The sequence below is a fragment of the Salmo salar genome, chromosome 13, assembly GCF_965601325.2.
Source record: "Salmo salar chromosome 13, fSalSal1, whole genome shotgun sequence".
NCBI lineage: Eukaryota > Metazoa > Chordata > Actinopteri > Salmoniformes > Salmonidae > Salmo > Salmo salar.
In genome coordinates, this window is record NC_138303.1 from 40472018 (window position 1) to 40495842 (window position 23825).

At 44.0% G+C, this 23825-nt stretch overlaps 1 protein-coding gene across 19 annotated transcripts in view; it reads right to left on the bottom strand.

Annotated features, from left to right (window-relative positions):
* The window catches only part of LOC106567148 (basement membrane-specific heparan sulfate proteoglycan core protein), a 162648-nt gene that overhangs the window by 111032 nt on the left and 27791 nt on the right, over positions 1-23825 (bottom strand). For all 19 annotated transcript variants that reach the window (XM_082960077.1, XM_082960085.1, XM_082960082.1 and 16 more), the window contains exons 2-3: positions 2480-2612; positions 569-634 (exon numbers count right to left, since the gene is read on the bottom strand). In XM_082960077.1, coding sequence (XP_082816203.1) covers positions 569-634; positions 2480-2612 — 199 coding nt within the window. The remainder of the gene's footprint in view (positions 1-568; positions 635-2479; positions 2613-23825) is intronic.

A 23825-nucleotide genomic window follows, 5' to 3' on the forward strand; every position in this document is an offset into this window, starting at 1 on the left:
GCATTCCAAAGGGATGCTGGGCTATTTTGACTCCAATGCGTCCCACAGTTGTCAAGTTGGCTGCATATCCTTTGCGTTGTGGACCATTCTTGATACACACGCGAAACTGAGCGGAACAAAAGAACAGTGGCATTGCAGTTCTTGATACAAACCGGTAAGCCTGGCACCTACTACCACACCTAGTCCAAAGGCAAATGTTTTGACTTGCCCATTCACCCTCTGAATGGCACCAATACACAATCCATGTCTCAATTGTCTCAAGGCTTAAAAATCATTCTTTAACCTGTCTCGTCTTCTTCATCTATACTGATTGAAGTGGATGTAACAAGTGACATCAATAAGGGATCATAGCTTTCACCTGGATTCACCTGGTCAGTCTATGTCATGGAAAGAGCAGGTGATCTTAATGTTTTGTATACATCTATGGGACAGGTGGCCATTTAAATGAGGCGACCCTGGTGGGGATTTGTGTGTTTGTTTATTAAGATCTATTTTAGCCCACCATGTGGCTTATCTTTCAAGAGTGCAGGGAGCGTTATGCTCAGGGCTGAGAGCTCAGGGTTCTTACTTGTGCTGATCTCAGTCACCACTGTGGGTTCTGGCGTGCTTCCATCCTCCTCTCCACTGGGCAGATCTACGGGGAAGATAAAAGAGGTGTGGTCAGAATGTTAGCATAGCTCAAGGCCCAGGGAGGACTAGGGAGGACTCATTCATTTACTCAACAAGTGGAACATACATGTATACATCTGAAGTGCAGCAGGGTCAAATCAAATTGTATTTGTCACATGCTTGGTAAACAACCGGTGTAGACTAACAGTGAAATACTTCATTACGGGCCCTTCCCAACAATGCAGAGAGAAAAAAAGAAATAATAGAAAAATAATAATACAAGGAATAAATACACAATGAGTAACGATAACTTGGCTAGATACACGGGGTACCAGTACCGAGCTGATATTCAGGGGTACAAGGTAAATGAGGTAGGTATGTACATATAGGCAGGGATAAAGTGACTATGTAAGAAGATAGATAATAAACAGTAGCAGCTGTGATGAGTCAAGAGTTAGTGCAAAAAGGGTCAATGCAGATAGTCCGGGTAGCTGATGGTTAACAATTTAACAAACTATTTACAGTCTTAAGGCTTGGGGTTAGAAGCTGTTTAGGGTCCTGCTGGTTCCAGACTTGTTGCATCGGTACCGCTTGCCGTGCTGTAGCAGAGAGAACAGTGTATGACTTGGGTGGCTGGAGTCTTTGACAATTTTTAGGGCCTTCCTCTGATAACGCCTGGTATAGAGGTCCTGGATGGCAGGGAGCTCAGTACCAGTGATGTACTGGGCCATACCCACTACCCTTTGTAGCGCCTTGCGATCAGATACCAAGCAGTTGCCATACCAAGCGATGATGCAGCCAGTCAAGATGCTCTCAATGGTGCAGCTGTATAACTTTTTGAGTATCTGAGGGCCCATTGCAAATCTTTTCAGCCTTCTGAGGAGAAAGAGGTGTTGGTGTGTGTGGACAATGATAATTCCTTAGTGATATGGACACAGAGGAACTTGAAGCTCTCGACCAGCTCCACTACAGCCCCGTCGATGTGGATGAGTGTGTGCTCGGCCTTCCTTTTGTCTTGCTGACGTTGAGGGAGTGGTTTTTGTCCTGGCATGACACTTCCAGGTCACTGACCTCCTCCATATAGGCTGTTTCATCGTCGTCAGTGATCAGGCCAACCGCCGTCGTGTCGTCAGCAAACTTAATTATGGTGTTGGAGTCATGCGTGGCCATCGTGGGTGAACAGGGAGTACAGGAGGGGTCTAAGCATGCACCCTGAGGGGCCCATGTTAAGGGTCTGCGTGGCGGATGTGTTGTTGCCTACCCTCACCACCTGGGGGCGCCCTGTCAGGAAGTCCGGGATCCAAGTTGCAGAGGGAGGTGTTCAGTCCCAAGGTACTGAGCTTAGTGATGAGCTTGGAGGGCACTATAGTCAATGAACAGCATTCTTACGCAGGTGTTCCTCTAGTCCAGGTAGGACAGGGAAATAGAGATTGCATCATCTGTGGATCTGTTGGGGCGGTGTGCCAATTGGAGCTGGTCCAGGGTGTCTGGGATGATGGTGTCGATGTGAGCCATGACCAGCCTTTCAAAGCGTTGCATGACTAAAGATGTGAGTGCTACTGGGCGATATTTAGACAGGTTACCTTGGTCTTCTTAGAGACTGTGGTGGTCTGCTTGAAACATGTAGGTATTACAGACCCCTGTGCACCCAAGGGATTATGGTGGAGATAATAGTTACAGTAAACAGTTAGGTTCACTATGGATGGGACCACTTAACATTGTTTGCAGTTTTGTAAGGAACAGTTCAGGGGTAGTATGAAGTTGTGTAGAGTATAGTGTTGTAATCATGATCTTAAAATATCATAAATAAAAGTTTGACTATGAAAAGAAAGCTGGTTTGCGATCCAGCTGTGTTGACCCTAGACCCCACCTCCTGATGCTTCATTGGCAGCGAAGTCCTCGTCATCGTCCAGGAAGCGCTGAGATCTTTGGACAACAGTCCTCGATGAATCCAGGTCCTCGGGCAGCGGCACTTCTCCCCACACCTTGGAGCTCTGAGCCACCTGCAGACAGAAAACACACACACAACACTACTTAAGAGATTTATAGGGGTTGAAGTCTCATGTCTCCAGATAGAACCTGGGTTGCGTCCCAAATGGCACCCTATCTCCTATTTGGTGCACTATAACTCAAAGGACTATGGTCAAAAGTAGCACTATATAGGGAATATGGTGTTATTTGGGATGTATGCCCAGGTTAGTTAGGTTACACCCAGCAGGACCATTATACAGGGCCTGGGATTGGAAGGAAAAACAAAACCTGAGATGGTGTAAGGCTGGGAGCTTCACACAGGAAATAGGTGCATTATGGTATGTTTACTTGAACATTCATAAACTGGGTAGCTGGCAGTCCTGTAGGCCCGTGGATCATCCCCTCCCAAAAAATAACTAGCGAGTTAGAATAGTGGTGCAATTTCAAAATGTGGTTGTGCATCAGCAGTTCTCTCTTGTTAGCCCATTTTTTTTAGATTGGTATGTTAGTCTAGCCAGCTGTCTAAACTTGTACTAATCATGGTCGAATTACCAACAGGGGGGCACCCATTGTCACACTCAGATATATTAAAAACTGATGAGCAAAAAAGACCGTATAACATAATACAAATACAGAGCAATATATGCAAAACATTTTTGCTAATTATATTCATTTAAAAATTGCCATCCTAAAGACTGACATAAATAAAATCTAGCTAAATTAAAATCTCCATTAACATTCTACTTTTTTTAAGTTTAAGTATTGTGGCCTTCCATGGCTTCCTGTTTCACTGGAATATAAAAATGAGGAAAGAAGCATGTACAATCCCTTTCATCCATCACCATGGGGAAAGGCAAAAGACTGAAATGAAAGACAAATGGTGGTTTACTTTCATAAACCAGGCAATTAGTACAACAAAAATAACACCACTATTAAGAAGTTTAAAACCACTGGAATAGTGGTAAACTTGACTGGCAAAGGACGCAAGCGTATCTTGTCCCCAATGCAAAGTGAGTCCAAGGGCCACAGTTGGCAGAACTTGGCCACATCTTGGGGGGTCACAGTCTCCATACCTCCATGCCAATAGGCTATTTGGAAGGGCTGCCATAAAAAAAAGCCTTTGAGAGCAAACAAGTGTAAACGCCTGGAGTTTGCTAAACTGCATTGGGTCTTGGATTGGAACCGAGTGCTATGGTCAGATGAGACTAAAATAGAGCTATTTGGCCACACACCCCCCAGTGGTGGGTTCAGCATTGAAAGGATGATGCAAATGCAGAAAATAACCTCATTCCTACTGTAAAATATAGGGGTGGTTCTTTGATGTTATCGGGCGGGTTTACTTCCACTGGTCAAATTGGGGCCCTTGTTAAGGTCAATGGCCCCAAAAAACCTGGTTGCCTCTGCCAGGAGGCTGAAACTTGCCCACAAGTGGATCTTCCAGCAAGACAATGACCCCAAGCACACAGAAATGGTTAAGTTACCACAAAAACCAACATTTTACAATTGCCATCGGTCTCCAGACTTGAACCCTGTTGATTTTAATTGACAAGGGCTGTCCATAAGCAGACTGAAGGACATCAAGGATCTGTATAGATTCTGTATGGAGGAATGGTCTAATGATCCCTCCAAAAGGTGTTGTCCAATCTCATGAAACATTGTAGAAAAAGCCTAAGTGCCATTATCCTCACAAGGGGAGGGTGCACAAAGTATATAAACAGGGGTGTCAATAATTTTGACACTTATCTTTTTTTATTACTCTGTAGGTAGAGGTGTGCCACATGCACCGTAGTGCAAAACCAAGAGTCAGACAAGGAAATGCAGTTCTCAAATGGGGATTTATTAACTCAAAAGGCTTAACATGTAGCTTTGGGAATCTTCATGTCCCAAAATAAAGTTCTCACTCAAACATGGCAAATGCTACAAAACAAACACTGGCCATTTAATTCAATAACTAAAGTAAACTTAAATACTGGGGAAGACCGTCTTTTACCCCAGGGTATGGAGTGATTCAAACCTTAATCATATTGAGGTTCAGTTCTTCTGGCTGGTCCAACAATTGCGACAGAGCTTCAGTATATCCTCCTCACATCTCTACCATGTGAATGCCCCTGCATGGCCTATGTGCTGCTGCAGCCTTAATGGCAGCAAGGTGTGCAGCTGCAGTCTATTAAGCCTCTGTGGAGAGCTGCCACACCTTGTAACGAGTCGTTTAGCCACCAGATGGGGCCAAAAGTGGGCCTTTCCCACCCTTACACCCCTCGAGTGCTCACAATTGGTTAAGCAAAATCTTATTCTCTGAACAATTGTATTAGTATGAAATAATATAATTTTCAAATTTTTTGAAGCATAAAATTTTGCTCATGTGTATTATTTATTTTATACAGTATTTTTATGCTCTTTAATTCTGCCAATCATTTTGGAGGTGACTGTGTCTTGAAACCAGTGGCTACTTGAGGTTGATATCAAAATGGTTAGATGACACAAATCGGTTAAAATATGTTTTAAACTCCATCCACCCAGGACAGGCAGGCAGGAGAGCTTTATAGTGGGCCCTCAGCAGAGGATCAGGAAGGACTTTGGAAAGATTGTCACCTCTTGGGCTAGTAAAAACATCCTCACAGTGGAGTAGAAATCACTGAAAGGGGGGTGATCAGAAGGTGATCCTTGATTTAGTCAAGGTGTGAAGAGATTGTTAAATGCAATTGGAGAAGAGGGGAAAAGTATAAGAATTTGATAATAGTTCAATAGTGGGGGAGGGAAAGGGGGAAAGTTGTACAACTGAATGCTTTCAAATGAAATGTGTCTTCCGCATTGAACCCTCTGAATCAGAGAGGTTCGGGGGGCTGCCTTAATCAACACCCACATCTTCGGCACCTGGAGAACAGTGGGTTAACTGCAGATTTTTACCTTGTCAGCTCAGGGATTCGATCCAACAAACTTTCGGTTACTGGCCAAACGCTCTAACCATTAGGCTACCTGCCGCCCTGAGTCTATCTCTGTGGAAGGACATTACTGACCCAAAGAACCCATACAAATCTAACTGAAGACATTTAACATTTAAACAGATAATCTGATACCTGATCATCTTGGTAATGTCTTAATGATACCGCACAGACTACTCGCTCAGTTCCAAAACATGAGCTAAAAAAACAGAGCCCTAATCTCTCTCTCTGGGTCAGTACCATCCCCACCAGTCCAAAACCTGAGCTATAGGTTTGCCTACTTCCCTGGCAACATGCCACCCTTGGCATTTCCAGTCAGCATGGCATGCCAGTTCCCATTTTCATCCGCCCTCATCATGGCAGAGTTTCCCATTTAAATTACTCTGGCTAATAAATAACTTTATCTCTCCCCCAAATCCTCTCTCCCCTGACTGAACACCCAACAACAACAATCCCGGGCCTTTTTCAAAAGGAAACCGCTGACTGGACCAATTCTTTTCACTGGAGCCAACCAGCCAACCGTTGGTGTGATCATCTCCTGCTTCCCGGTCCCACTCCCTTGGGATGGATGGGGTCCGATGGGGTTGTCTGTCTGTCTGTCTGTCTGTCTGTCTGTCTGTCTGTCTGTCTCTCCCTATATCTTGCTCTTTCACCCTCTCCCTCTATTTCTCACTTATTCTCTCTTTCTGGATGGGTGATACATTGCCCCAAAAAACTCATAGATTAGACCAAAGCCATTTTTGGCAAACTTCATCAACTGATATGTTCCTCATTAAACAATGCAGCGTCAGTTATCACACTTTTACTAACAGCCAAACATAGGGCTGTGTGGGTCATGGGATTTTGGATGACGGTTATTTGTTATTATCATTCGGATAGCAACATTTTCTGACTGCATGTGCTGCTGTTGTAGGAAGGGGTTGGGGGGGTTACCTAGGCAACCAAAGACTGTTTGCTACAACACCTTGCTGAAACAAGAAGCAACAAAGTTTCATCACGATGCAAAGAGTCCATGTTACCGTGGAAACGGACTCAAACACATGCTTCATCTTTTTGAATGCCCAGCAGTCCCGTCTTCAGTCAGCTGTTCATTCCACAAAAAAAATCTAAAACTTCCTAGTTTTGCCTCCTCGCGTCTCTCCTTATATCGGTTGTTAGATGTAAACTAGGCATACTTTTACTTTGCTGCTTTTGGGTAAAGTTTGTTGACTTGAATATGAAGTTGATCAAAAAATATACATTAGCAGTCAAAAGTTTGGACACACCTACACATTCAAGGGTTTTTCTTTGTTTTTACTATTTTCTACATTGTAGAATAATAGTGAAGACATCAAAACTACGAAATAACACATATGGAATCATGTTGTAACCAAAAAAGTGTTAATAAACAAAATCTAAATATATTTCATATTTGAGATTCTTCAAAGTAGCCACCCTTTGCCTTGATGAGAGCTTTGCGCTCTCTTGGCATTCTCTCAACCAGCTTCATGAGGTAGTCACCTGGAATGTATTTCAATTAACAGGTGTGTCTTGTTAATTTGTGGAATTTCTTTCCTTCTTAATGCATTTGAGCTAATCAGCTGTGTGTGACAAGGTAGGGGTGGTATACAGAAGATAGCCCTATTTGGTAAAAGACCAAGTCCATATTATGGCAAGAACAGCTCAAATAAGCAAAGAGAAGCAACAGTCCATCATTACATTAAGACATGAAGGTCAGTCAATAAGGAAAATTTAAAGTTTCTTCAAGTGCAGTCGCAAAAACCATCAAGCGCTATGATGAAACTGGCTCTCATGAGGACCGCCACAGGAAAGGAAGACCCAGAGTCTTGCGTGAATCAGGCCTTTATGGTCGAATTGCTGCAAAGTAACCACTACTAAAGGACACCAATAATAAGAAGAGACTTGCTTGGGCCAAGAAACACGAGCAATGGACATTATACCGGTGGAAATCTGTCCTTTGGTCTGATGAGTAAAAAGTTTCCAATCGCTGTCTTTGTGAGACACAGAGTAGGTGAACGTATGATATGTGCATTTGTGGTTCCTGCCGTGAAGCATGGAGGATGAGGTGTGATGGTGTGGGGGTGCTTTGCTGGTGACACTGTCAGTGATTTATTAAGAATTCAAGGCACACTTATCCAGCATGGCTACCACAGCATTCTGCAGAATTACGCCATCCCAACTGGTTTGCGCTTAGTGGGACTATCATTTGTTTTTCAACAGGACAATGACCCAACACACCTCCAGGCTGTGTGAGGGCTATTTGACCAAGAAGAAGAGTGATGGTGCTGCATCAAATGACCTAGCCTCCACAATCACCCAACCTCAACCCAATTGAGATGGTTTGGGATGAGTTGGACCGCAGAGTGAAGGAAAAGCAACAAGTGCTCAACATATGTGGGAACTCCTTCAAGACTGTTGGAAAAGCATTCCTCATGAAGCTGGTTGAGAGAATGCCAAGATTGTGCAAAGCTTCTTTGGTGACTACATAATTCCATATGTGTTATTTCATAGTTTTGATGTCTTCACGATTATTCTACAATCTAGAAAATAGTAAAAAATAAAGAAAAACTCTTGAATGAGTAGGTGTGTCCAAACTTTTGACTGGTACTGTATATACAGTATAAAACATTTATTTTATTATAATTGTATCATTATATTCAATGCATTATTTGTTAATTTATTATTTATTTATTAAGAAGGTTATTTTATTTTAATCCTTAATCATCGGTTACATGATTATACAATTACCGTGCCAGCCCTAGCCAAATGTTTTATATTTTTCCAGAACAGGAAAAAGATCAAAACTAGTGTGACCTTTGTGTCCCTCTAAGAGTTGGGACAAGTCCACTGTGTTGTGGTTATCATTCCCTACAGATAATTTAAGACCCTGCACCCTGCTCTGCAATTTTCCTGCACCCAACCCAACCTTGTCAGTGTAAAGGAGCTACACACACACACACACACACACACACACACACACACACACACACACACACACACACACACACACCCAGGCAAAGTGGGGAGGGGGTGAAAAAAAAACGCATTCCACCCATTGTTGGAATCCCACTGTTTACTTTTGAATTAGGCTTTTCACAATGACAAATGTTTGCCTTGCTAGAATGTAAAAAGAGGTACAGACAAAAAGGGACTGGCACACATTCTATGGGGTATCAAAGGACAGGTGAGTCCACATGGTGAAGCCTCAAAACAAGTTAACCCCTCTAAGTTTGCCCAGCTGTTGTTTACAGTGCAAGAGGAGATGAATACCAACATTTTGTCTCCGTGAACAATCGATGACCAGCGGCACTGGCAGAACAATCAGGAGGAACAGGGGGATTTGGGACAATGCCTCCAAGATCCCATCGTAGCGTAGAGCACTATCAGCTATCCTGCATGTCTTGAGAGTCAAACATCTGCTGTCATCATAGCGAGACACAGAGCCAGACAGATGTGTGCCCATGAGATGGTGTAAATAACCAGCATTCCCATCCCCACCATGACCCTGTAACAGCCAACAGTCAACAACCAACGCATGTCAAGAGAGAACAGCGTGAGTAGAATGTTCCAGGGGATTAACTTCACCACCTAAACCAGACATCTTCCAGATACAGATACAGCAAGTTCTAACTTATCACTGAAACTAGTTATTGTAACTTTGGTTTTACTTCATTACAAATTTCTTACAATATAATTGCCCAGCATTACACATCTTATAAAAAAAGTTCCTCTTCAGGCCAGTATTTCCTAATTGTGCTAAAAGGTTGCATTTCTAGCCTCTTCTGAGAATGCTGATCAAAGCAAGAGCTCAGACAGACTCCATATCTCTGTAGAGTCCAGATGGTGGTGAGTGTATGATAGCAGCAACACAGGGAACAACACAACATTCAGAAAACCCCTTCAAGTTATTTCCTTCACGGCTAAGTTCTAACAATATCTCCTCAGACATGAGGAGGGAGGAGAGACGACGCTACCTGGGCTTTAAACAGGAACAAAACTCTAAACTGTTCAGCTAGCAGCATTAAGTGGACGAAAGCATGACATGGGCAGGCTCTTCCCTGCCTGCCTGCCTGCACACACACTGTAAAGCTTTCTGGCTGCTGCCCTGTGTAGAGTCCCACCTAGCACAGCACTTCATGGCACCAGGGACATATGCTTTATCTCTCTGACCCCAGCTTCGGGACTATATGTAGAGTAGAGTAGAGTAGAGACACACACACACACACACACACACACACACACACACACACACACACACACACACACACACACACACACACACACACACACACACACACACACACACACACACACACGCACACACACAGGCACACGGACAAGCAAACAGACAGACACAGACACAGTGAGGAGATTTTTGTCCTGTCTATCACCCTCTTAGAGACAGCCTGACAGCTTTTTACGTTTGGACGAGTGATGACAGGCATCAGGGAAAGAGGGAGAAAGTCAGTCCCTGAGAAACAGTTATTCACACCTATTACACTGAGTGAGAAACACTGTTATTCCACACCTATTACACTGACTGAGAAACACTGTTATTCACACCTATTACACTGACTGAGAAACACTGTTATTCACACCTATTACACTGACTGAGAAACACTGTTATTCCACACCTATTACACTGACTGAGAAACACTGTTATTCCATACCTATTACACTGACTGAGAAACACTGTTATTCCATACCTATTACACTGACTGAGAAACACTGTTATTCCACACCTATTACACTGACTGAGAAACACTGTTATTCACACCTACTACACTGACTGAGAAACACTGTTATTCACACCTATTACACTGACTGAGAAACACTGTTATTCCACACCTATTACACTGACTGAGAAACACTCTTATTCTACACCTATTACACTGACTGAGAAACACGGTTATTCCATACCTATTACACTGACTGAGAAACACTGTTATTCCATACCTATTACACTGACTGAGAAACACTGTTATTCCATACCTATTACACTGACTGAGAAACACTGTTATTCCATACCTATTACACTGACTGAGAAACACTGTTATTCACACCTATTACACTGACTGAGAAATACTGTTATTCCACACCTATTACACTGACTGAGAAATACTGTTATTCCACACCTATTACACTGACTGAGGCGAACAGGAGCAGCACAGGAGACAGACAGAGAGAGAGAGACGTCCACTGGTGATGTTTGACAATGATATAAAAATAAGATATCAAAATAAATAAAGAGAGTCGCACAGTCTCTGTATACATACAGTTGAAGTCGGAAGTTTACATACACTTAGGCTGGAGTCATTAAAACTATTTCAACCACTCCACAAATTTCTTGTTAACAAACTTTAGTTTTGGCAAGTCGGTTAGGACATCTACTTTGCATGACAAGTAATTTTTCCAACAATTGTTCACAGATAGATTATTTCACTTATAATTCACTGTATCACAATTCCAGTGGGTCAGAAGTTTACATACACTAAGTTGACTGTGCCTTTAAACAGCTTGGAAAATTCCAGAAAATTATGTCATGGCTTTAGAAGCTTCTGATAGGCTAATTGACATCATTTGAGTCAATTGGAGGTGTATCTGTGGATGTATTTCAAGGCCTACCTTCAAACTCAGTGCCTCTTTGCTTGACATCATGAGAAAATCAAAAGAAATCAGCCAAGACCTCAGAAAAAGAATAGTAGAACTCCACAAGTGTGGTTCATCCTTGCAATTTATAAAACGCCTGAAGGTGCCACATTCATCTGTACAAACAGTAGTACGCAAGTATAAACACCATGGGACCACGCAGCCATCATACTGCTCAGGAAGGAGACGCGTTCTGTCTCCTAGAGATGAACGTACTTTGGTGAGAAAAGTGCAAATCAATCCCAGAACAACAGCAAAGGACCTTGTGAAGATGCTGGAGGAAACAGGTACAAAAGTATCTATATCCACAGTAAAACCAGTCCTATATCGACATAACCTGAAAGGCCGCTCAGCAAGAAAGAAGCCACTGCTCCAAAACCGCCATAAAAAAGCCAGACTACGGTTTGCAACTGCACATGGGGACGAAGATCATACTTTTTGGAGAAATGTCCTTTTGTCTGATGAAACAAAAATAGAACTGTCCGGCCATAATGACCATCGTTATGTTTGGAGGAAAAAGGGGGAGGCTTGTAAGCCGAAGAGCACCATCCCAACCGTGAAGTACGGGGGTGGCAGCATCAAGTTGTGAGGGTGCTTTGGTGCAGGAAGGACTGGTGCACTTCACAAAATAGATGTCATCATGAGGGTGGAAAATTATGTGGATATATTAAAGCAACATCTCACGACATCAGTCAGGAAGTGAAAGCTTAGTCACAAATGGATCTTCCAAATGGACAATGACCCCAAGCATACTTCCAAAGTTGTGGCAAAATGGCTTAAGGACAACAAAGTCAAGGTATTGGATTAGCCATCACAAAGCCCTGATCTCAATCCTATAGAAAATATTTGGGCAGAACTGAAAAAGTGTGTGCGAGCAAGGAGGCCTACAAACCTGACTCAATTACACCAGCTCTGTCAGGAGGAATGGGCCAAAATTCACCCAACTTATTGTGGGAAGCTTGTGGAAGGCTACCCGAAACGTTTGGCCCAAGTTAAACAATTTAAAGGCAATGCTACCAAATACTAATTGAGTGAATGTAAACTTCTGACCCACTGGGAATGTGACGAAAGAAATAAAAGCTGAAATAAATCATTCTCTCTACTATTATTCTGACATTTCACATTCTTAAAATAAAGTGGTGATCCTAACTGACCTAAGACAGAGAATTTTTACAAGGATTAAATGTCAGGAATTGTGGAAAAACGGAGTTTAAATGTATTTGGCTGTATGTAAAGGTGTATGTAAACTTCCGACTTCAACTGTATAAAATGCCAGTGATTTATTGGGTAAAACACCAACGGGAAGAAGGCACAGTGATACTGAAACATTGGTGTTTCACCCAATAAATTACTGGAAGCTTATATAGAGTGTGCGATTCTCTTTGTTTTGATAGCGTCCAGTTTATTCTCCGTTAGTCAGTGCTTTAGCTCCAGCTTTTTATTGACAATGGGAGTATGACAACATGATGACTCTGTGCCTGAGTGTGTGTGTCTGTGTAAATGCATGTGCATTTCCTGTGTACGCTTAGCCCCTTGAACAAAGTGGTGGGGGGATTGACAAACTGCCACTTGTACCATTAAACCGCAGGCTGAGACCCTCTTGGATAAAGAGGATGATGAGAGAAGCCCCTCTGCTCTCTACAGAGCTCTACACAGGGTCCAATACAAAGTGATGATGGGACAGGAAGGAAGCATACGAGCCTCTTTCAACAGACAACAACTCTCTGACAACTAGCTACAGTATTATCTATTTTCACTGTTCCATACAGACATTGACACAAACAGGATCACAATATTTCTAAATGGTAAGAGGGTTAGGGAGAGAGAATTTGTGTGTGTAAATGAGTGTGACCACATAGTGAGCTCTCACCGGCGGGTGTTTTAGTGTATGGGCAGTGTGTGTGTGTGTGTGTGGGGGGGGGGGGGGGGGGTCCATTGTTGAGATAAAATGAACAGAAATATTAGAAACACTACATTCTGACTGCATTACTCAGAATGACTTCAATCTTCCCCCAGGCCATTCATTCTCTCCTACATACAGGATGCCATGCATGCTAACAGCCCCCCCCCCCCCCCAAACTACACATTTTGCCAAAGGGCGGAGACAAGTTTAGCAATTTTATAAGAAATGTCATGCAATTCTACAAATTTTGCCAACACTTAAGCCATGTAAATGATAACTTAGTGAGAGTGACAAACAAAAGTGTATCTTAGTGACTGACATAACAAGAGAAAAACTGCTGGTGCACAACCACATTTTGAAATTGCACCTTGTGCATTCTACTATTCTCATTAAATTGAGTTCCCCCCCAAATCGTTTTTTGCTTCTGCCTGGAGCCAGCCCTGCATGCTACAATAAGTCACCACTCCCACAGGCATTCCAGTGTGTACCAGGCCCAGTATTTCTCTCTAGACACACTTGACTAACTTCTTGGAAGTGTCCAGAGTCAGGCCCAGATTAGCTGATCGTCATGTTGGACACAGCCTATAATCTCCTAGTAGTGTGAGGAGGTACTTTGTTGCCTATGTAGAGCTGGGTGATATGGACAAAAATCCATATTGCGATAAATTGCCTGAATTGATAACAAGTTTTTTTTATGATCCTTTAAACTACTACTAGTTTCATGTTGTAGCCATCAATTGTCCCATTAACAATCACCCATATTGCAAACCTATTTCATTTCCAACTTCACATTTCTGTAGTATAGGCTACTTAGTGTAATGAGCTATATCAGCAATGTGCCTGCGATAAGTGATTGGTATGGTTGGAGTCGACAATTTTTGGTTTATCGACCCAGCTCAAAGCCAATGTACAGCCCCTGGTTTGAAGTCCACCATGTGTTTCACATTACATCTACTTAACAAGTCATTGCGGGTAGCGCCTTCTGCCTCTGACCTTTAATGTACAATCTTGTATTTTTCATATTTGCTGCATATATTGACTGTATGCCTGAATAACATGAAATAGGCTGATCAAATGGGAAGTGTTCCAAAAAATGATCAAGGGAAACAAAACAAGAACACAGTTGTAATTGAAATGGTAACTATTGAGAGTATGAAAAGCTCAGACTGTAAACAATCTGCATGTAATTTAGCATTCATGCTAGGTGTGTGCAACCCTTTATTGTTCTTTAACCACGGCTGATTGAGTTAAAACAAGAGAAAACTATGGCCCTATATTGTGCCAGTTTTCCCTGTAGTTTTTCCACACAAGGCCCTGGGAGGAACACTGTTAAAACGACTTCTGCCTCAGCCTGCCAAGCAGAGACTTCAGCCTTGCAAGGGCAGCGCTCCGCTCCACAGTGTGCCACACACACACACACACACACACACACACACACACACACACACACACACACACACACACACACACACACACACACACACACACACACACACACACACACACACACACACACACACACACACCTCTTTATTTACACCACAGCTATTGTTCAGGAAGGCATGTCAAAAGAAGTGCCTGGCTTGTATGGACTTGCAAGGTGAGACTGCTGCAGCAGCAGAGCTATGCAAGTGAGGAGAGAAAGGAGATATCCAAACCACAATTAGAGGGAGGGTGTGATTAGAAATGAAAAAATGTTTGGCTGCTCCGTGTCTTGCTGGGCTGGGGAGATGCTTTTCTCTTTTTCCCCAGGGACAAAAGGAACAGTGGAGTAAGCCAAAGGAGGGGAAAGAATAACACACATGTACACACATGTACAAAGAGACAGACAAATTCTAACAAAAACATTTTGTAGATGAAACATACATACAGAGAGCCAAGTATGGAATACTTATAAAAACAGAGAAACTCCATCTGGGAAGTGAGGCTCTGTGAAATTAAAGATGCTGGACTGGCAAGCAGGCTTTTGCAATTATTCCTGTGACAAATGTAGCCTAAAATACGTATTGGTTAACTGGCAACTCTACAATTTGAAGCACATCTCACCTTCCTTTACTGTATATGAAAACACTAACAGCCATGCTGCAATATCGTAATTGACTCAGAGTGGTGTTTTTGGAGCCAAAGGACCTACTCTGTTACAAGTGGCTGGCAACACAGAGACCAGAGGTCACTGTCAGACACCACCCTAATTAAAACATCTAAAACCAGGAGAACCATTTTCAACCTTGATGATAGCAGAATCATGAGACACTGAGTACATATTATTAACATATTATGTATAGTGAACAAGGCATTGGAAAGACCCAAGCTGATATGTATTTTTCCCCCATGTGTCACGACTTCTACCGAAGGTGGCTCCTCTCCCTGTTCAGGCGGTGCTCGGCGTCGCCGGTCTACTAGCTGCCACCGATCCTTTTTCCTTTTCGTTTGGTTTTGTCTGTCTTGTGTGTTTCACCTGTTTTGAGTTTTGGTTCATTAGTGGGTTATTTATTCTCGCACTACCAGTTTGGGTTCGTGCGGGATTGTTTTGTTTTACCTGTTGTGGTTTTGGGTTGCGTTGTATTTTCTGTGTCTTTATGTGGACAGGCGCTCTTTCTGGACTGCGTTCCGGACCTTTTTGGTGGACTCTATTTCGGGTCATGTGCCTGTTCATTTTGGTTGGACTCAGGAATAAACGTTCTTCTCTTGCATATTTGGTCTCCTGCGCCTGACTTCACCCCCCCCCCCCCCCCCCCCCCCCACCTCTCCTAGGGAGATCTGACAGAATCCCGCACCCGTTATATGGAGTCAGCAGGAGCAGACGCGCCCCTCCCATCCATGGAGGAGCGTGTCTTACAGCATACAGCCGTGCTACACCGTCTGGGGACGGGCATGGATCAAGTGTTGGCGAGTATGGAGAGATGGGAGAGGAGCGGTCTCCCTACCCCGTCGTCAGCCATTCCCCAGCCTGCACCACCACCATCTCCGACGGCGTCCAGCCCCAGCGGGATTCGGCTCGCGCTCCCGAGGGAGTACGATGGAACGGCTGCCGGATGTAAGGGGTTCCTGCTCCAGTTGGAGCTTTACTTGGCGACCATTCACCCGACTCCCTCGGGAGAGGAGAGCGTTAACGTCCTCGTCTCCTGCCTTTCGGGTAAAGCCCTGGAGTGGGCCAATGCGGTCTGGGAGGGTCCAGATTCAGCGAGGGACCATTACCCAGAGTTCACACGCGCCGCGCATGTGTCTCTGGTGCGCAAGGTGCTTAGGCGACTGTTGGAGCATGACCTGTACATCAAGGCCGAGAAATGTGTGTTCTCCAAACAAGCCGTCTCTTTTCTGGGGTATCGCATTTCCACATCTGGGGTGGTGATGGAGTGTGACCGCATTTCGGCCGTGCATAATTGGCCGACTCCGACCACGGTAAAGGAGGTGCAGCGGTTTTTAGGGTTTGCCAATTACTACCGAAGGTTTATCCGGGGTTTTGGGCAGGTGGCTGCTCCCATTACCTCACTGTTGAAGGGGGGGCCGGTGTGTTTGAGGTGGTCGGCGGAGGCGGACAGAGCTTTTGGTCGTCTGAAGACTCTGTTTACCGATGCTCCAGTGCTGGTGCATCCGGACCCCTCTTTGCCATTCATAGTGGAGGTGGACGCGTCCGAGGCTGGTGTTGGAGCCGTGCTATCACAGCGCTCGGGCATGCCCCCGAAGCTTCGCCCCTGCGCTTTCTTTTCAAGGAAGCTCAGTCCGGCGGAGCGAAACTATGATGTGGGGGACAGGGAGTTGCTGGCTGTGGTAAAAGCTCTGAAGGTGTGGAGACATTGGCTAGAGGGGGCACAACACTCTTTTCTCATCTGGACTGACCACCGTAATCTGGAGTACATCCGGGCGGCGAGGAGACTGAATCGTCATCAGGCTAGATGGGCGATGTTTTTCACCAGATTCCGTTTCACCATCTCTTATAGACCAGGTTCCCGTAACGCTAAGGCCGACACACTGTCTCGTCTCTATGATACCGAGGAGCGGTCCATCGATCCCACTCCCATACCACCGGCCTCTTGTCTGATGGCACCGGTGGTATGGGAGGTGGACGCGGACATCGAGCGGGCGTCACAGTTAGAACCTACTCCACCACAGTGTCCTGTGGGTCGGAGGTACGTCCCGCTTGGTGTTCGCGATAGATTGATCAGGTGGGCACACACGCTACCCTCCTCTGGTCATCTGGGTATTGAGCGGATGGTGCGGGGTCTTAGAGGGAAGTACTGGTGGCCCACATTGGCAAGGGACGTGAGGGTTTATGTCTCCTCCTGCTCGGTGTGCGCTCAGTGTAAGGCTCCTAGACACCTGGAACTATACTGAACAAAAATATAAAAGCGCAACAAGCAATAATTTCAGCGATTTTACTGAGTTACAGTTCATATAAGGAAATCAGTAAATTTAAATAAATTCATTAAGCCCTAATCTTTGGATTTCACATGACTGGGCAGCGGCTGTCAAGTCCTGACCAGCAGAGGGCGTAATTGTGTTAGTTTTGGTCAGGATGTGGCAGGGGTTTTGTGTGTTAAGTGTTGTGTTGGTGATTGGACTCCCAATTGAAGGCAGGTGTGTTGAGTTGCCTTTGATTGGGAGTCCTATATAGGAGTGTGTGTTTTTCTTTGGGGTTGTGGGTAGTTGTTCTTGCACTGCGTTTAGTGTGCCTGCAAGACTGTTCCTGTCGTGTGTATTGTTTTTTGTCCGGTGGATGCTTTACTCTTTTTTTTAATTAAAATATGAGTATCCACATTCCCGCTGCGCCTTGGTCTTCTCTCCAGTACGACACATGTGACAGCGGCACACATGACTGGGCCTATGGTATGGCATAGGCCCACCCACTCGGGAGACAGGCCCACCCAGTGGGGAGCCAGGCCCAGCCAATCAGAATGACTTTTTTCCCCACAATAGGGCTTTATTACAGACAGAAATATTCCTCAGTTTCATCAGCTGTCCGGGTGGCTGGTCTCAGATGATCCCGAAGGTGAAGAAGACGGATGTGGAGGTCCTGGGCTTACATGGTTAGACGTGGTCTGCAGTTGTGAGGCTGGTTGGACGTACTGCCAAATTCTCTAAAACGATGTTGGAGGCGGTTTATGGTAGAGAAATTAACATTAAATTCTCTGGCAACAGCTTTGGTGGATATTCCTGCAGTCAGCATGCCAATTAAACGCTCCCTCAACACTTGAGACATCTGCAGCATTGTGTTGTGTGAAAAAACAGCATATTTTATAGTGGACTTTTATTGTCCCCAGCACAAGGTGCACTTGTGTAATGATCATACTCTTTAATCAGCTTCTTGATATGCCACACCTGTCAGGTAGATGGATTATCTTGGCAAATGATAAATGCTCACTAACAGGGATGTAAACAAATTTGTGCACAAAATTTGAGAGAAATAAGCTTTTTTTGCAAATGGAACATTTCTGGGATTTTTTATTTCAGCTCATGAAACATAGGACCAACACTTTACATGTTGCGTTTATATTTTTGTTCAGTACAGTTGACAGGACAGAGATACAGTAACAGAAAATATAGGCCAGGGGTAGGCAACTAGATTCCGGAACATAATTATAATCATTGTACACTGCAAATTGACCGCAACTAAGGCCCAAGTTTTTTTTGCTAAAGTCCTGGTGATTTTAGTATTTTATTACCAAAACTGAAATCCTAAAAACTCTGGGGGGCACCAAAAAAATCACAGGCCGCCTGTTGCCGACCCCTGGTATAGGCTAATCCATGTGTCAAACACAAGGCCCGTGGGCCGAATTCAACATTTGACACATTTCTATCCGGTCCAAGCAATGATTTGGGTTGTGAATTCATTTTGGCCTGCTTCCATACAGCCCGCCGTGCGCTCCACTAAAAGTCACAGCAAGCACTGCCAACATGCTGCACACCAAACGGCAGTGCATTGCCACACACATACACCCCTTGTCCCAGACCCATACACACAACCACACACGAGTCAGCCAGTGCTCTGTATCATATCATCACTAATGGCACTGACCCAATCTTCTACCAGACCAAAACCTGCAACAAAACACCATGCAAAGGAGAAACATGTAGGCCTATTACAGCAACATTTAAGCAGGAGCCTTTGCTGGCTACTCAACTACAAGACATTTTGAGTGCAACATACATTGCTGTATGTTGCACTCAAAATGTCTTGTAGTTGAGTAGAAATACTTTTTGATTAGGTTCGCAGCACATTATGCACGTCGGCAAGCATACCTGCAAAGGCTGGACAAACATTATTGATCTCTTCTTTTGTTTTAATATGTTCAAAATCCAATATAAATCATCCTACGTACATAAGTGGACATTACAAAGGGCCATATTTAAAAAAAATAAAAACATGGCCAGTTTGAGCCATTTCTAATGGACGTTTTTTTGGTAAAAAAACAAACATAACAGGCTATGTTTGGCCCACTTACATCTTGTGTTTTTTTAATATGGCCCTTGTGCTGATTGAGTGACACCCCTGGGCTGATTACCCTGAATGGAAAACATCTAAAGTATATGTTACAGAGGTAGGCAGATATTCCATCTAGTAACAGTAGATTGTAACTGTCACGCCTGCTCCCGCTCTACCCCCCGGCTCTCGAGGGCGCCAGGCTGCCCTGCTTTACGCACACCTGCCTTCCCTCGTCACGCGCATCAGCAATATTGGACTCACCTGGACTCAATCACCTGTTTATTACCTCCCCTATATTTGTCAGTTCCCCAGCTCTGTTCCCCTGCTGCTGCATTGATTGTCATTTATCTTTGTGTTTCCCAGTTCTGACGCTGTTCCCGTCCTGTTGCGTGTCCGTTCCAAATTAAATGTCAACTCCCCGTACCTGCTTCTCTTCTGCAGCTTCGTTCCTTTCAGTAACTGTAATCTGTGGGTGTGTAGATTGAGTGGGATGGAGCACATTCCAAGACAACTTTCCTTCCTTGACTGTGAGTGTGAGAGATGGCCCCCCAGATGGCACCTTCAGCTCCCACACCCCCTCCCTTCAATTATCACCACAGCAGGGGTACCACCAGGGTACCTCTCTCCAAAGAATACCAAGGCCTCTCCTCAGTCTAAACCCCCACTGTCAATGACCGAGGTGGCTGAGACAACACTCCACAACTGTCAAAACAACCTAGTGAGACAGATTGACACACTTATCAGTCCACTGTTAAGATCAGGATTCAGACCTATTCTGGATATTATTCACAGATTATGGCCACCATAATGTTATGCGTTACTGCTTCGGCCTACTATCAAAAATAACCCACGGACGTTGCCAACCTGAGCTGACCCCAAAACTCAAAAAATGAATCACCTTGACTTAAAAAAAAACAAAGCACGAAAAAGCATTTTTATGCGTCTAAAAATAGCGCTCCATTTCCGGTAAGGAGCTTTAGATAGTGACCCAGCAGGCCTCCAGGAGACAGCGGCAGCATCCCAAAGAGCACCCTATTCCCTACATTTTGTACCTCTTTTGGGTCCTGTTCAAAAGTAGTCCCCTGCATAGGGAATATGGTGCCATTAGGGATGCAGACTGATCCTCCCTGACCGTGTCCAGTTCCCTCAGACGACAGCTGGGACAGCGAGGTGCTGAATGAGGTGGTAGTCTGGCAGCTCACAGGGGAAGAGTAGCTAGGGTTATTTATAACGGGATGGAAGAGCTCCTAGCCCCAGGAACACCACACTGTGTCATTTAAGAAGCCCCCATAACATTTCCTTCCCCTGGATAACTCCTGACTGCCAGGCTCTGTCAGCCTACCAAAGGAAGGGATCAATAGCTTCGTAATGTAAAAGGACTGACTCACTGATTGACGCTTGGCTAGGTTTCAAGTACCTAGTGCTGAATACTAGTGAAAAGGCCAAATATATTTTATTCAAGGATTATGGACATCATTCTATAATCAGACAAAGTATAGGATGTATCTTACAATTTGTGTTCATGGTTGTCAACAATAATAAGCAGCAAAGTTAAAAACACTTTCATTCAAATATTCACTCAAGATCTATTTGAATTCATCACAGATCTTCAGAAGATAGCAATAGCACCACAATTCTCTGCTGGATGGTCTACGCTTCTCATGGTGTGTTTAAGCCAAGTAAGTCAAGCTCTGATATAGACAGCTCATCTGATTTCAAGCTCTGCAGGCCAGGAGGAGTTATGAAGGAAGTAGCGGCAGCTGTTTGATGACTCTGATAAAGCTCTGGTTTCTCACACCAGCAGCAGCACCAGCAGCAGCGGCAGCTTTACATTTAACCTCCACTCTGGCTCTCATTTTCGCCTCAGGAGCAGCTAGTCTGACACTACCTGTTGCCTCAGCCAAGCCAGCTCACACTGTGCCACGGACCACCAGGTCAAAAGGAATTAAATGAGTTAACTCACAGCCTTCTGAGTCTTACCATAGGAAATGTCTCATTCTCATAGAAAAAAATCTTTGCAAAGCAGGAATAGCAAAGAAATGTCAAGAAAACTGTAAAGTCAAATTACATATTTTAGTGCAAAACCTGAACATTCTCAAAAATGACCTTGTTTACAAAGTTTTGTGAGAGATTGTGAGGTAAAAGATAAGTCTAAAACTAGAAGATATCAGTCCTACATCAACTTTTTCTTTGCTAAACTGGTCAGTGTAAACGGGAAAGAACATCCTCACGGCCAGGGGTAATTTCACATTGCAAAGCCACTTCCAGCCAGTTCCCAACTTCACAAGGTATTGCTATTTGGGACGGCTATCTCATAATTAACTGGGAATTGGCAGGGCACCACCGTGGTGAAGCTTTTGGAATGTCGAGCGAGCAGTGAGCAACGACAACATGCCGATGCCGAGCATGTCAGACCACAAGTTCAACCTTTTTGTTTGGTAACCTAATACACTCCTTTTCAGCGAGGATCACAACAAAAACCTCATGCTAACAGGACAGGCCACAGAGCTTTGTGGGGGCCCCATCTGCAATTCAAAGACGCAATGCTCTTTCTACTTGAGACCTTGCAGTAGAGATTTCAACAGACTGACAAACATGGTCATTAGTTATCTTCTGTTGAGGGATATACAGTAGGCATTATCAGTCGATAAACAGTACATAAGATGACGAGAGTAATGTCCAGATGTTTTATGTAGCAACGTTGAGCATGACACAGAAGAGGTTATAAAGACTCATGTTGACAATATCATCAAAGGCCTGGGGGATGGAGAGAGGGGAGAAGAAGTATCCAAAGGTTATTCACTCCTTTCAAAAGCCTGCTCCATCCTCTACTCTGGAAATTACCTAACAGCTGTTTTATTTAGCCTGTGCTCTGTGGGAAAGGCAACACTGGGATGAGAGGAGACAAGACGACTTGGGAGGGAAATAAGATCTGGCTCGACACACACACACACCACAACGAAATATATCCTTGGGCCTGAGGTCAACTTCCATTACAAACCCCAGGAACAACAATAAGGAGAGAGTTTACAAATGGATGTCTTGTAACTTTTAAATGACTACCACAAGTCAAAGAAGTCTGCATTTTCAGAAAACCTTCCCTGTTTATGAGAATGAACATGTCCTAGCCATGTGCTCATCAATAATTACAGTCCATCGAAAGTTCCCAGAGGGGATTTCTGACAGAAAAGTCTGGACATCTCTAATGGATGATGTCTCAGTGGATGATCATCTGATACCTTGGAGTTGGTTAAGGTTTACATTACATTCTGATGATAGTGCCTCTTTGGCATCAGGCCTACAGTACACATGGTTGTCATTCCCTGTACGTGTCTGTCACTTTGATTGGTTCCCATCACTGTTGATTTGCAGTGCTGGTGTTATTTATTCAAATATCAGTCCAGTAATTGTATTAGAGGGCTAGAGGATGAATCACTGAACCACCATCCTGTTCTAAATGACAATATGAGTTACCACCATGGGATACTACAAAAACCCTGCAGGTAAGAAAGTAAGCAACCCATTCCTTGGAGAGGGACGTGACTGTCTGTAGACTGCGGCGCAAACTTTGACTTTGGTTGAATGAGTCATGCATAGAAGAAGAATAAGTCTCAAAAGACTTTGGTAAACCTTTTGAAATGCCATCAAGAAGCGGTACCACATACAACAGGCTAAGGGAAAGAGAAGTCATCTCGTCCAGTGACAAAAATGTCACACAACGCACAGATCTGACTGAAACTGACTGGAGCTATTCTGGAGCTATTTTGAATGCAATGCAGTCTCCTTTGTCGAGATTATTATTCACTTATTAAATCAACACAGGACAAAAATGATTTCAGGGCAGGACCTATCCTTTGCATACTGTAGCCTAACGTAACAACAGTCATGACTCATGACAAACAATGCAATGATAAATGTCTGCAGCTGTTTCCACATTACAATGTGTGTTTTGGCAGGAACATCATAAGTCAACTCCACATCAGCGAACTAAGGTAACGGCACCAGTTAATTAATCACGTCACCAGGCAGCAAAGGTGTTTCATACAGACCAACCAGCATGTTACACAATCCATTTTCCATTCAAATCTGAATTTAAGTAGTATGCACTTTCCTTACCTTCTAACCAATTAGGCAAAAGCTGTGTTCCAAAATGCCTACTTGTGTTCTATCTAGAGCGTATAGCGAGTACGGAAGTCAACTGTCTTTTTTTTCAAGTGCAATTCCAAACATAATAACTCGAAAAGGCAAGTATGCACTAAGTTTACTGGAACTTCTATAAGCGTACTTGGGAGATCTGGAAAACAATGCATGCATGGGAGCATACTTT